The sequence below is a fragment of the Vicugna pacos genome, chromosome 21, assembly GCF_048564905.1.
Source record: "Vicugna pacos chromosome 21, VicPac4, whole genome shotgun sequence".
NCBI lineage: Eukaryota > Metazoa > Chordata > Mammalia > Artiodactyla > Camelidae > Vicugna > Vicugna pacos.
In genome coordinates this window covers 29,410,200-29,424,323 of record NC_133007.1, presented here as the reverse complement: position 1 = coordinate 29,424,323, position 14,124 = coordinate 29,410,200, and the positions used below count along the sequence as shown (strand labels likewise).

Genomic DNA, 14,124 nt, shown 5'->3' with positions numbered 1-14,124 from the left:
TGTAGCTGCTGATTGGCTGGCCGGCGCGCAGCTTGATGGCGTCGGGCTGCGGAGCCGCGGTCCCGGCGGCGGCCCCCAGGTGAAGGCGGCCTGTGTGAGGGGCCCAGTGGCCCGAGCGCGCTGTGGCCTCGGGGACTGGCAAGTGGAGGCACGGGGCCTCCCTGCGCTTCGCCATGAGTTTCCTGATCGACTCCAGCATCATGATTACCTCCCAGGTGAGCCACCGCGTCCCACCCCGGGACTCCTCAGCCTCCCGTTCCCGAGCCGTCTTCTCCGGGCCTCAGCGATGCGGGCTGGCCCGGGGCCTCGCTTTGCTCGCCCGCGGCCTGCGTCCGCCTCACCGGGCCTAGACCTCGGCGAGGGTGTGGGGTTCGCTGCGTCCGGCCCCCTCCGCCCTCGCTGTCAGGAGGCGTCCTGCGGCCGTCGGCGCCCCCGCGCCCTAGCTCTCCCGGCCGCGTCTGGGAGCCGAGGTCAGGTGGCCTCCGCGCTCCGAGTGCGCGGCGAGGAGGGAGCGGTCCCCAGAGCGCCCTGGGGCGCTGCTCTGCGCCCCTGCCCCGCGGGCTAAGGAACAGTGGTTCCGGGCGCCGAGGGCGCGACTCGCCAATCCGGGCTGGCCCCTGGGGACACGTGAGGGCTTTGCCGGGTAGTTGTCAAATCCTGAATCCGGGTGCAGAGGAACTTGGCGTCGTCACTTGAGAGATCCTCAAACTCTCAGGTTTCGTTTGTACAGTCACACCTCCATCCTTTATCCTCTGTTTGCTGCCCAGGCCCTTCGTATCTTTTTCTGACCCTCCTACCTTCCAGATTGACCAACTTCATTCATTGGTACAGTCAACAAACTTATATGGAACATTTGTATAACGTTCTGAGGATAAAAACATAAGTAAGACACTGACTGTCCCTGCTGTATAGAAGCTTCCTCTAGTGAAGCTCTTGCTTTTACCATGTCATTCGTCGAGTTAACTCTGTTTTCTTCACACCATTCTTCATAGCACTGATATCATTTGTGTATTTATTTATGAATTTATTTTTTGAGATCCTGGCTTGTTCATAGCTCTGTCGCCCCTCCACGTGCAAGCACTCAGATATTTGTTGGCCAACTGTTAAAATTTGTAGAAGCTCAAACTACCTAAGTACTGATCTTCCCACTCTCCATTTTTCCAGTAATTTATAGAACTTTTTTAATTGGTCTTTTTTTTCAAGTGGCACATGACAGAAACAGTTCCTTTGGGGGCTTAAAGTAAACTAAATCTTTGGGGTTTTTGTTTTTGTATTGCTTTAACCTAATGCCTCTGTCTTTGGAGTAGAGCATTATCCTTGTTTCTTGAAAAACTCTTATTAAAGCATTTTTAGAGTATGAAACATCCAGATACAATAATTTTTTTAAAGTTTACCATTCTTTATAAGTTTTCATAATTATTGTGTATATTACCTTCATAGTATTCAAATGTATCGATCTACAAAATGCTGGTCATGTAATTCTCTTGCTTTTCTAACATAGGTCTAAGGCTTCCTGTTGCCCTTTATGACAATTCGGGGTTATTTTTAATCCTAGTACCAACTCAAGAAAAATGACAATATTCAAGTAGCATTTTTTCACTCAGAATAAAAATAAGAAAATCAGTGAGGAAAATGGATTGCATTGTAACCGCTAAGATTTTTAACATGAATATTATTGATAAGTTGAACAAAGAAAGTGGTTTCTGATCGTGTATGCTATATAGTACTTTAACTTTCACACATCCATTCACATGCAATATTAAATTAAATTCTTAAACCTGCTCTTTACAAATGAGGAAGACCTAAAGGATCTTTTGGGTGGAATATTCTCGGTTCAGATATGTATGTGGCTACTTCATTATCATTTAGGCATCAGTAAAAATGTCACTTTGGGGAGGCTTTACCTGACTCCCTACCCCTATAGTAGCCCCCATTTCAGTCCCGTCTATCTCATTTCCCTGTTTTAATTTCTTCTTCATATCTATCCTATTGCTTGTGTGTTTATCCCTAAGGTCCAGGTTACTCTCTTTCTTGTTCTCTGCTGTATTCCCCAGCATCTAGATCAGTTTCTGGCACATAGTGGAGGCCCAGTAAATATTTACTTAATAAAAAAATACTTCTGGAGAGAGGTGATTACCTTAGAAACACCTCCCTCTCATTTTCCTTTTTTCGTACGCACTGAAAGATTTATTTGAAATGAAATCTGAAATCAGTCACATATTGAAGCTGGTCCTCCTCAGGCAACATCTTGGTGTAGAGATCGTTCACCATGCCACAGGATAAAGTTCACACCCTTAATACGGTTTTGGGGGTCTCAAGAGACACCAGCTCTTAACCTCTTCAGCCCCGGCTCTCACCAATTCTCACTTCACTTTATACACTAGCCTTACAATACTTCTTTCAGTTCCTTAACCTGGCCATGCTATCGTGCCTCCAGATTCCCGCCAGTCTGTTCTCTTTCTGGACCTTTTCCCCTTATCTCTTCACTTCTGTCTCCAGTCTGAACTAGATGTCTCCATACATGCTCTCCTAATACCCTTTGCCCACTTCCCTTATAACAGCACCATCACAGTGTTTCATAGTTACTTGTCTAGCTCCTCCATTGATTATAGACTCATGAGAGCAGTATCTGTGCTCCCTTGTTCACTGTTCTACCCCTAGGACCTGGCACATATTAGATACTAATAAATATTTGTTAAATGAATAAAAGGGCAAATAAATGATCCAAGAAAGGGATCTTTTCCAGTCATTTCTTTAATAACTATCCTGCCAACGGCCATCTTTTTTTTTTCAATCCGTAGCTAATTTTCAATGTAGGAATCTTTTGTGTGTGTGTGTATAAAAGCAACTGTTATCTAACCCCTGTGTTGAGCCTTCTCTATAGTCAAGACTTATCAGCTCCAAAGTACACTCTTAAGTCCCAAGGTCAAGACTGCACAATTTCAAAAATATTCTCTTTTTTGAATAAGAAGCTGTGCGCTTTCTGTTTTATTTGAAAAACTGTTTGGAATTGCCTTTTTCTTCTGTGTGCTTTTTAGATCCTCTATAATCTTGCCAGAATTCATATTTATCTTGGACTTAATGGATTCTCCTGGTATTTTTTTTTTTCGTGTTAGTTGTGTAAAAGTCTTCTTAAGCTTTTTTGTCAATGTGAAAGTTGCTCAAAATGAAATATGGATTCATGGATCCAAGGTACTTTCTCATACCCTCTTGTTTCTTCACCTACATATGGAAGTCCACTCTTGGGTCCCTACTATGTTTTATCTACTACTAACTAACTCAGGGGCCTGAAGGCTGCTAGAGAAAATCACACAACTGTGCAGATTGCTGATGCCATGAGCTCATTGTACCTTTTTTTCCCCTTGACTTTACCACCTGCTTCTTCCCTTCTCCTCATAATTTCTCTGACTCTTTATCACTCTGTTCAAAGTTTCCTTTTCCATTTTCACCTCTGGCAGTCTTGGCAGATGACCTTGCCTCCTACTTTGTCAACAAAAGTGAGGCCAAAAGATGTGAGCTCCTTCTACTTCCTACATCTTAATCTAAACGGTTATCTCTGCCCACAACCATTCTCAGCTCCTTTCTCCCATGTCAGAAAATAAGGTGCCCCTGCTCCTGTTTGAGGCCATCCTTTCCACTTGTGCCATTGATCTTGGCACAGCTTATTGTGAAGTGATTAAAAGCACAAGCTTTCGAGTCAGCCCCCCAGACTTCAGCTTGAATCCTGATTGTGACCCTTACTGTAAATGGATTAACTTCTGTAAGCCTCAGCCGTCTCTGTAATGAGGACCAGCAAACTGCCTTATCAGGTTTTCATGATTAAATGAGATTACAAGGCTAAGTACCTAGAGTCCCTGGAATATACTGAATGGTCAATAAAATGTAGCTGCCGCTAATAATAATAAATTAATAGCATTATTGACTCACCTTCAGTGTTTCATGAGCTCCTTCTCATGTTTATCTCTTTACTGCTTTCCTCCCCTCGGCGTGTTTCTCTCTTTCCTCCACGTTCTTCTTGGGCTACTATCTGATATGTTTTCTCTTTCTCATTCTAGGCTCTCCCTTGGGTACTTTGTGCTGATTGTCTCTGCTGCCTTAGTCCCCACGCATCCCCAACCCACAGAGGTCTGGCTCCTGCCCCCAGCTCACTACTCACACTGTTTTCCTGCAGGTCAGCACTCACCTCCAAGTTACCAAGTCTTTTGAATATTTTTCAGCCCTCGTTTTATTGCCAGTCTCTTCTTTATTAACACCCCTTTAAACTCTATTCCTTGGTTTCAGGATACCGCACTCTCCTGATGCCTATTATTTCTCTGATCCTTCCTTCTCTGTCTCCTTTTTGGTCTCTTCTTCCCATTCCCACCCTCTGCTGTTTCCTTCTTGGCATGGTGCTCTCTCCACTCTACGGGCTACTCCTGCGTGATCTCATGTTCTTTGGTGGTTTCAGCTCTTAGGTGTATCTCAGCCCTGCCTTATAATCTGTCTTCTTTTTTTTAATTTTTCAATTTTTTTATGAAGTATAGTTGATGCACATGTAATCTGTCTTTTGTATCAACCTGGATGGCCCTCAAGCACTTAGCATGCAGTGGTGGAGTGACATGAACTCATCGTCTTCCTACCTCCCACCCCCATTCCCAAGCCTTTTTTCCTCTAATATTCTTTATACAAAGTGGGTGGCCTCACTCTACATCCTGTATTCCAAATTAGTCATCTTTGATTCCTCCCTGCTGATTTTCCCTCCTAAGTACCCAACTCTGTTGCCCTCTCTCTAGCCAGTGGTATCTTAATTCAGGCCTTTATCACCTCTCACCTGGACTGCTGCAACAGCCTCCTATGTATGCATCGGTCTCTGCAGTGTTGATTCTTTCAAACACATCTTCCACATAGTGCTCTAAAGAGAACAACCCTGGCCATGTCTTTTCCCGATTTAAATGACTCCTCATCACCTACAGACTATGATCCAAGCCCTTTACGGTGGCCTTCAGGGCTTTCAGTGATTGGTCCTCTGCTCCTCCTCTCTAGCCTCATTTTTAACCGCTTCTTTGAATTTGACCTTCCAGCAGCACCAAACTGTGTGTAGTTCCCAGTGTATACCATACTATTTCTTACCTCTGTGACTTTGTTCATGCTCTTTGCTATCTGGAAAGAAAGTCCTGTCTTTCTACCCTCCTACCTGTCTTTTACCTGCCTAATTCTTTTTCATCCTTTAAGAGAGTGTTTTGTTTTGTTTTTAATATTGTTAAATAGTGGTGGAAACCTTTGAGTGTGCGGTGAATACCTTGGATCCTCTTTCTAGAAAAATACGTATAATCCCCAAATTTGCACATGATAATCAGGTTTTAACCCTAAATTAAAACCTCCTTCATGTAAGGTATTATCTTCCCCAGAAAAATCTGTCCTAACTTTCTACCAGATTGGTTTGGTCTCCCTCTTCCGTGTCCTTCTGCAATATTGTGTGCATGTCTCTGTCACTGCATGTCCCATATTATATTGTGATTATTCAGTGTCTTCACTGAATCCTTGAGGGTGATAACTGTCTTACTCATATTTGTTTCCCCAGCACCTAGCACAGCACATAGAAGTTATTACCAAAAAATTGAAGTTAAATGTTCCTGAAGAATAAACGATCTTTTATGTGGACCATTCATCCACTCAGCAAACATTTATGGAGAGCCTGCTATGTACCAGGCATTGTGCTGCGTGCTGAGGATACACAGATTCACAAGACAAACATGATCTTGGATCCTTCAGATCCAGAACAGTCTAATGTCTAAAAAAAAAGTATGTATGTAAATTAGACATTAAAAAACTGTATGGTAAGTGCTTTGATAAGGGAAATGCAGGATAGAATAGGATTATATAAAAAGAACAAATTACTTGTATTTGGAAGGCCAGAGAAAGCCTTTTAGAGGTAGTAATAAGATCTGTAGAGTAAGTAGGGAGGGGACTGGAGAGAAGTTCCTGTCAGAGGACCACACCTGCAGGGGTCTTTGTATGAAAGAATGTTGTATCTAAAGAAGAAAGGCAGTTCTACATGGCTGAAAGTGAGAGTGTGGTGGCTGGAGGGACACAGGAGGAGGAGGAGACTCTGCTACACCGTGCTCAGGAGTTCACACTTGCTCCTGCAGTCAGTGGGAAGGCATAAAAGAATTTTATTCTTTGGTAAAGTTCCTAGGCAATGTAAGAAGAAAAGAGGAGATGTGTCAGAGTGTGCATATATAGAGGAGGTTCTGTTTACCAGTGAAAAACAAATGAGCTTTAGAACACCCACCGGACAGAGCTGTCCTGTGGCTACTGTCTCTGATGCCAGCTCCAACCAAAACTGACGAAGTGGGATCCTGCCATCTCGGCGTTACACTGGGATGGAAACCACTTTATGTGGATTAGGCAAGATGGTGGAAAGGCTGAGAAAGCTCCATGAAGGAAAGCATTAAAAAATTAGTCTTTCCAGGGCGTTCTTTTTTTTTTTTTTTTAATCTTAACTCCTTTCCCTTGAGGTTGTTTTGTTTTTTAAATACTTGCAAACAGGGATCTTCTATAAGAAGCAAGTTTCACTGACTCCTTTCTTATTTGCTAATTTGTCTGGGTCATAAAATGATTATCGTAAGATTACAGGAAAAATACATACTTTAATTTTTGTCTAACTTAAAACATGTTCTAAAACAAGGATAATTTCAAAAATTAAAGAGCAATTCAACAATAATTCTCAGTGTTGAAGACTTTAATAAGTAGATCTTATATGGGTGGATGTCATCTTTCATCTCTGAAATAAGCTGTTTAGTTAGCCAACTTTTTATCATAAAATAGTCTGTATGAGACATTTCCCAAAAGATTGTGCACATTGACCTTCTATCTTCTTTCTCCTCCAGATACTTTTCTTTGGATTTGGGTGGCTTTTTTTCATGCGACAACTGTTTAAGGACTACGAGGTAAGAAATCATTTTAATTATGCTAATGCTATGTGAATATAGATTGTTTTAAATGGGGCGAGAAAAATACCTCCGTTAAAGAAAAATCACGTTCACTTCCAAGATGGTAAGTTTTTTTCTACAATATAATTCTTAAATTGGAGAATAAAATTAAACTTAGTTGATTTTTTTTTTTTTAAGGAAAGTCATGTATAGCCCAGAAGCCAGGAGCAAGAAATACATGCCTTAGTCATATCAGTATATATACCAACAGCAGACGGTTATTCTTTGGGAGAGAATTTAATAATACTGTCTCATAAATAAGTTCATTCATTTGGGTATCTGGCCTTCAGTGTTAATTACCAATCTTACATCCTAAGTTAATACCAAAATCCTAAGGCTGGTCTGACCCTGAAGCCTTGAATTCAGAAAACACCAAACTACAGTGGATATTAGGAATTAGGATTAATTCCTAATTAATCCTCCTTATTTAGTAATAAGCTCAGTGGTTGTGGACCACTTTGGGGTCATTTCTAGGATTTTCGCCATTAAACTTCCCCAGGGAGTTTGAGTTGTTGTCTGAAAGAGCCCAGAATTCTGGAGATTCTGTTCGGCTCAATACTTTAAGGCCTCTTAGGGGAGGTTCCAAAACTGGCCCAAGGCCTGCAAAGTTGAAGAAACCCTTTTAGCACTAACCCGTGTATATAGATGTGTCATTTTTTGTCAGTGTGTGGCAGGAATGCTGAGTGCTTCTTCTGACTCTGTCGCTTCCTCTTCTTGTGCTTTAAATCCTTCATGCACAAGAGGTTGGCGGTGATAGTGACCCATGATTCAGGAGCAGCACCTACTTTGACCTATTTCTTTAGCTTCCGGCAAGTTACTGTCATGGCCCTGTTTCTAATAACTTGAGAATTTCTTCAAAATAAGTTTTCTGACTTGTAACCAGAAGATCATCAACTCAGTATTTCACACTGGAAAGGAAATGACTTTGAGTCTCTATTTGGCTTTTAACAGGTGCGTCAGTATGTGGTACAGGTGATCTTCTCTGTAACTTTTGCATTTTCTTGCACCATGTTTGAGCTCATCATCTTTGAAATCTTAGGAGTATTGAATAGCAGGTGAGTAAGAGTACCAATCAGCTCTCCTCTTAAAGAGACCTATCTTACTTTCTTTATGGTGGAAGGGTTTACCAAGATCCTATAGCTGAAAAAAGCCACCATGTTGTTAGTTTAGTCTCAGTAACTGTAATAATCATAGCAAATATGGGTCCCAACCACCTAGTAACTGGTTTGACAAAGATCGTGAGATAGCAGGCAGACAGGTCTGACCTTTAGTTCTGAGGTATTAACAGACTGAGGCTGGGAGAGCCCAGGTCCCAGGCTTGACTCCTAGAAGTTCTGTTTTTCTCAGGCTACCCTCTAAATCCCAGTAATGACCCTTCACATTGTTCTGCTGATTGAAAAATCTCTATCTGAAAAGATCAGAATTCCTCAGAGCTAGTTAAGGGCTTCTGTGAAAATTGAACTCCAGTCCTAACTAATCTAGTTACTTCTGCTGATTTCACAGGCATGATCCAATCTGATTGAACTTAGAGTGTTCTTTAAAGCAGTTTTCAAAGGCAACTCGTGTCCTCCTCCAAATAACAGACCTGCTGGTTTATTGAACAGTCTATCCAAAATGTTTCTTGCTTGTTACACTGCAAACTTGAGTTTTGGGGGCCCAGGGTTTGTGTGTGGAGTACATTAGCTGTTCTGTAGAGTTTTGCACTTCTTAATCAGTGCGTGAAAAAGTCTTTTAAGAATAAAGTGGCATGTGCTCTGTAGTCAGGACTCAGTGCTGAAGTAAGCTGTATAACTCACCGTAGACGCCTGGCACTTGAGGCTTAGAGAGAGACTATATTCTCAAATCCCTTTTATGAAAATCAGAGTTGATAATTATAGTCTCTTGAGAGATAAATAAAGAATTTATATGGTAAAACAGGAGTATGTTCTGACTCTCCTACTTTTAAACGTTCTTTAACAATCCAAACCTTTCTTGGACGAGCTAGATGCAGATCTGTGACTGTTGAGGCGAGTGTTATTTTACACACTAGTTACTGGATTTTATTCAAGAGCCCAGAAGTAAACCAAAGCATATATTGTCAACTCATGTTTGACAAGGGAGCCAAGAATACTCAATCAAGAAAAAACAGTGTCTTCAATAAACGGTGATGGGGAAATTGGATATTCACATGGAAAAGAATGAAACTTGACCCCTGTTTTACATTACTCACAAAAAATAACTTGAAATGGATTAAAGACTTAAATGTAAGAACTGGAACCATGAAACTCCTACAAGAAAACAGCAAAAAACTCCTTGACATGGGTCTTTGTAATGATTTTTTGGAAATCACAGCAAAAGCGCAAACAACAACATTAAAAATAAACTGATGGGACTATGACAAACTAAAAAGCTTCTGCACAGCAAAAAAAAAAAAAAACCAAACCATCAAAAAAAGAGAAAAACAACCTATGTATGGAATGGGAAAAAAATATTTGCAAAGCATGTATCTGATACGGGTTAATATTCAAAGCATATAAAGAACTCATACAACTTAATAGCAAAAAAAACAAATAATCCAATTTGAAAATGGGCAAAGGACCTGAATAGACACCTCTCCAAAGAAGATTTACAGGTGGCCAATAGGTTCATGAAAAAATGCTCGACATTACTAGTCACTAGGGAAATGCAAGTTAAAACCACAGTGAGATATCACCTCACACCTGTTCGAGTGGCCAACATCAAAAAGACAAGAGAGAACAAACCATGTTGTGGATGTGGAGAGAAGGGAGCCCTTGTGCACTGTTGGTGGGACTGTAAATTGGTACAGTCACTATGGAAAACAGTGTGGAGGCACCTCAGAAATTAAAAATAGAACTACCATGTGATCCAGCAATTCCATTTTAGGGAATATATCCAAAGGAAATGAAACAAGACCTAAGTAAGTTTAAAATCAATAAATACAAAGGATATCACCAAGAAAGTGAACAGATATCCCACAAATGGGAGAAAATTTTTGTAAATCACCTACCTGATAAGGGACTTCTGTCCAGAATATATAAAGAATTCTTACAACTCAATAATAAAAAGACAACACAAGTTAAAAATGGACAAAGGATCTGACTAGACATTTTTCCAGATAAGATATACAAATGGGCAATAAGCACGTGAAAAGATCCTCAGCATCATTAGCCGTTAGGGAAATGCAAATCAAAACCACAGTGTGATACGGCTTGCCACCCACTAGGATGACTGTAATCAAGAAGACAGTGACAAATGTTGGCGAGGCTCTGGAGAAATTGGAACACTCCTGTGCTTTGGTAGAAAAGATAAAATGGTGCAGCCACTTTGGAAAACAGTGACAGTTCTCAAAAAAATTAAATATAGAGTTATCATATGACCTAATAATTCCATTCCTAGGAGAAATGAAGGCCTATGTCCACACAAAAACTTGTACACAAATGTTTATAGCATTGCTATTTGTAATAGCTAAAAAGTGGAAGAACCCAAATGTCCATCAACTAGTGAATGGGTAAACAAAATGTGGTATATCCATACAATGATATGAATATTAGTCAGCCATAAAAAGGGATGAAGTATTGATAGATGCCATACGTGGATGAACCTTGAAAACATAATGCTAAGTGAAAGAAGCCAGTCACAAAAGATCAGAATTATATGGTTCCATGAATATGAAATGAACAGAGTATTCAAGACCATAGAGACAAGTCTATTGTGGTTTCCTAGGGCTGGGGAGGTTGAAAGGAAAGGGGGTAGCTACTGATGGGTACTAGTTTCATTATGGAGTGATGAAAATGTCCTAAAATTGATTGTGGTGATGACTGCATAACTCTGTGAATATACTAAAAACCATTAAATTGAACACTTTAAATGGATGAATTATATCTCAATAAATTGTTATAAAAAGAAAAAGTCCTAAAACTATTTTCATCAATAAATGAAATATATTTTATAAGCAGTAGTAAAGTAGTCATGCAAATCTGATGTTTATACTGAGGATGCAGACATATTGGTGAGTCTTTATAACACATGTTGTTATTAACATTTATTTTCTTATAACTCTTATATTGAAATAAGACTTCCCCCCCCAAAAAAAAAGACTCCCAGTGGTAAGTGAATTCTACTAGTAATAATATACATTGATATATATTATTATACTCTGCCTATGAATATAATTAGAGTATTGACATTCTCCATTTAATAATGGTGAAATTCTTAGAAGGTTAAGATGGCCATACATACCTTTCAGAACTCTATAAATATAAGCTCTATAAATGAGCAGATAGTAACAGCCTAGTTGAATGATTAGCTGGGATATACTCAGCATTGAGTTTGAAGAGCAAGAGATCCTTTGAAAGACTAAAGAGTGTGAGAGTCACTGCCCTCTCCCCTCCTAGTGATGTTCTTCGACGTTTATTTCAGCTCCCGTTACTTTCACTGGAAAATGAACCTGTGTGTAATTCTGTTGATCCTGGTTTTCATGGTGCCTTTTTACATTGGCTATTTTATTGTGAGCAACATCCGACTATGTGAGTATCTTGCCCTCTGGTGTCGGCACATGGATTAAGATGAGTATTCTTGGGGGTTGAGGCTGTGGAGAGCTTCATTTCTGCATTACTTTCAGTAACTACCTTTAGGGGCACCTCACACACAGTATCTTTAAAAGGTTGGCACAGAATAAATGTGTGAATGATTAGGTCATTTATCCTCCTGCCACAGCTTTAGTTCTGTCTCTGCTATAATGTCTCTTCTTTCATTTTTCCAACCCAGGGTACTGTTTGTACTTTTCGATTTGTACTGAGGATTGTTATTGATACCTTATCAGAAAGTGACCTTTTTTTTTTTACCCCAGTAACTGTCATTTTAAAAGACTTCTTGCATTCTTTAAAAAAAAAAAGCCTCCCCTAACTCACAACCCACATCTTAATTTCAGCCAGATATCTCTTATGATGGTAAGAGGTTAAGAAAGCAATTTCTAAATATTATATTGTTCCATCACTCACTCACCAAGTCAATAGGCCAGCCAGATACTAATTAGCATGGTCCCCTATGTTTAAGTAGAGAAACCTTTTTAGCATAAATCTGTTTCATCTTGTCTCCTCTTTCTTAGTGCATAAACAGCGACTGCTTTTTTCCTGTCTCTTATGGTTGACCTTCATGTATTTCTTCTGGAAGCTAGGAGATCCATTTCCCATTCTCAGCCCAAAACATGGTGAGTATATATGTGGTGGGGAAGGGGAAAGGGTTATTTATAGTTTTCTGATTTTGAAAAAAATCAATTTTTTCAACTACTGATTGTGGGAAATATAGCAAGTTATTTCTCTAAAAAAAAGTCTGGTTTCGAACTGAATTTTTCTTTCATACTAGGAGGTATCAAATGCTGGTTTTTGAACAGATTTCCATCATTTTAGAGCAGAAGTTTTGACTTTAGTGAATAAACTTTAAGGGGAGGTGGGGTAGAGAAAGATATCCTTAACTTCAACCTCCTGATATTATATGCAGAATTATGGGAATATATTTGTATGTGTTTTTGTGTGTGTTTTTTTAAGTTGAAGTATAGTTGGTTTACAATGTTGTGTTGGTCTCCGGTGTACAGCAGAGTGATTCAGTTCTACGTGTGTATGTGTGTGTATATTCTTTTTCAGATTATTTTCTACTATAGGTTATTACAAGATACTGAATATAGTTCCCTGTGCTGTACAGTAGGTCCTTGTTGTTTATCTGTTTTTAATATAGTAGTGTGTGTATGTTAATTCCAAACTCCTTATTTGTGTGTATATTCGGAGGTGAGGTATCCATAAGCTTTTATTCCCAAAGAGGTATGTGACCCAGAAGGTAAATGGCCACTGTTCAAGTGACAATAAAGATCGTCTTTAGGGAGTGTATACATTTGACAAAGAGCAATGACATAAAGCACTCATAATTAGTAGATGAAAAGCTTTTTAGGAGTCAGTGCCTTTCTCCTCACACAAAAAATTTCATTTTAAATACGAGAACAGGTCATGGACAGAGTCCGAATTTCTGCGCTAAAAACAATGAACAAAAATCTCTCAGCTAGCAGGTTCTTCTAGAACTACTCCAGAAATAGGTAGGTAGGTGGGTGGGTAGGCAGGTAGATAGATTGATTGATTGATTGATTGATTAGAGAGCCCACCTGTAATAAATATACTGGAACTTTCATAGGAGCTTTTAAAAAATATATATACACGTCTTTTCATTTCACTATCCTGCTGTGTCTATCAAGGTTCTTATAGCGGAAAACAGAATCTAACTAGTTTAAAGCAGAAAGTGATTTATTATAGTGTATCAGGGAGTTTTTTGAATTTCTAGGTGAGCAGGACATCCCACGTAAATGCTGCATAGGAAAGAGAAACACCCAACCACACCACAATACTAAATTAGGGGGAAAATCCATGAAAGTTGTCACCTGCCACTCAGGGCCTGTGATTGGGGACCTGACATCAGACCCTCTGCCCCATCTGCTCCAGCTTCCAAGTGCTGTCAACACTTCCACATTATTCACTTTTGTACTTGAGGTCTGACATAGGCATGTGAATTTTGATGCAACCTAGGTAACATTCAAACTTTAGTTTCAAGGAAATCTGGAAAAGAGCTCTGGCTTTCCAAGTTCTGTAGTGAAAGGGCATTGGAATAAACGTTGAATGAACCAGCGTCATGAATCTTCCATACCTCCCGTGCGTCTTTCTGAGTCTGCCCACTGCCTGGAGTGGGGATTTGGGGGAGAGGTTATGAGACCCTCCTGCAGGAGGATCAGAGGAAGTGTGCCGTTTTTAACGGTGTATGCAACATCTTAAATAGTTGTGTATTTAAAAAACAAGAATAGCTATTTTGAAATTTCAAATAACATTAAAGAAGTTTCCAAAAGTTAAGAAACACCAGCCTACCGAAAACATTCAAACTCTTAACATGGCATATAAAACCTTCCAAGGCCTGACGGCTGCTCTCTCTGGCAGTCTTCCAGCCCTACCAACTTACTTACAGTGTCTAGAGCTGTTCCGTTAGTCTGGACAATCCTTCACCTCTTGTCTACCTGGAAAATGCCTGTTTAGTTTCCCAATAGTCAACTCTTGTCAGTTCCTCGAAGAAGACTTCCCTGGCCATCGTTAGGAGATGTTAATTGCTCCAACCTCAGTGC

At 40.1% G+C, this 14,124-nt stretch overlaps 1 protein-coding gene across 2 annotated transcripts in view; it reads left to right on the top strand.

Annotated features, from left to right (window-relative positions):
- The window catches only part of GPR89A (G protein-coupled receptor 89A), a 34,105-nt gene continuing 19,981 nt past the window's right edge, over positions 1-14,124 (top strand). For both annotated transcript variants that reach the window (XM_072946692.1, XM_072946693.1), the window contains exons 1-5: positions 1-215; positions 6,870-6,929; positions 7,923-8,026; positions 11,391-11,497; positions 12,079-12,180. In XM_072946692.1, coding sequence (XP_072802793.1) covers positions 174-215; positions 6,870-6,929; positions 7,923-8,026; positions 11,391-11,497; positions 12,079-12,180 — 415 coding nt within the window. In that variant the 5' untranslated portion in view covers positions 1-173. The remainder of the gene's footprint in view (positions 216-6,869; positions 6,930-7,922; positions 8,027-11,390; positions 11,498-12,078; positions 12,181-14,124) is intronic.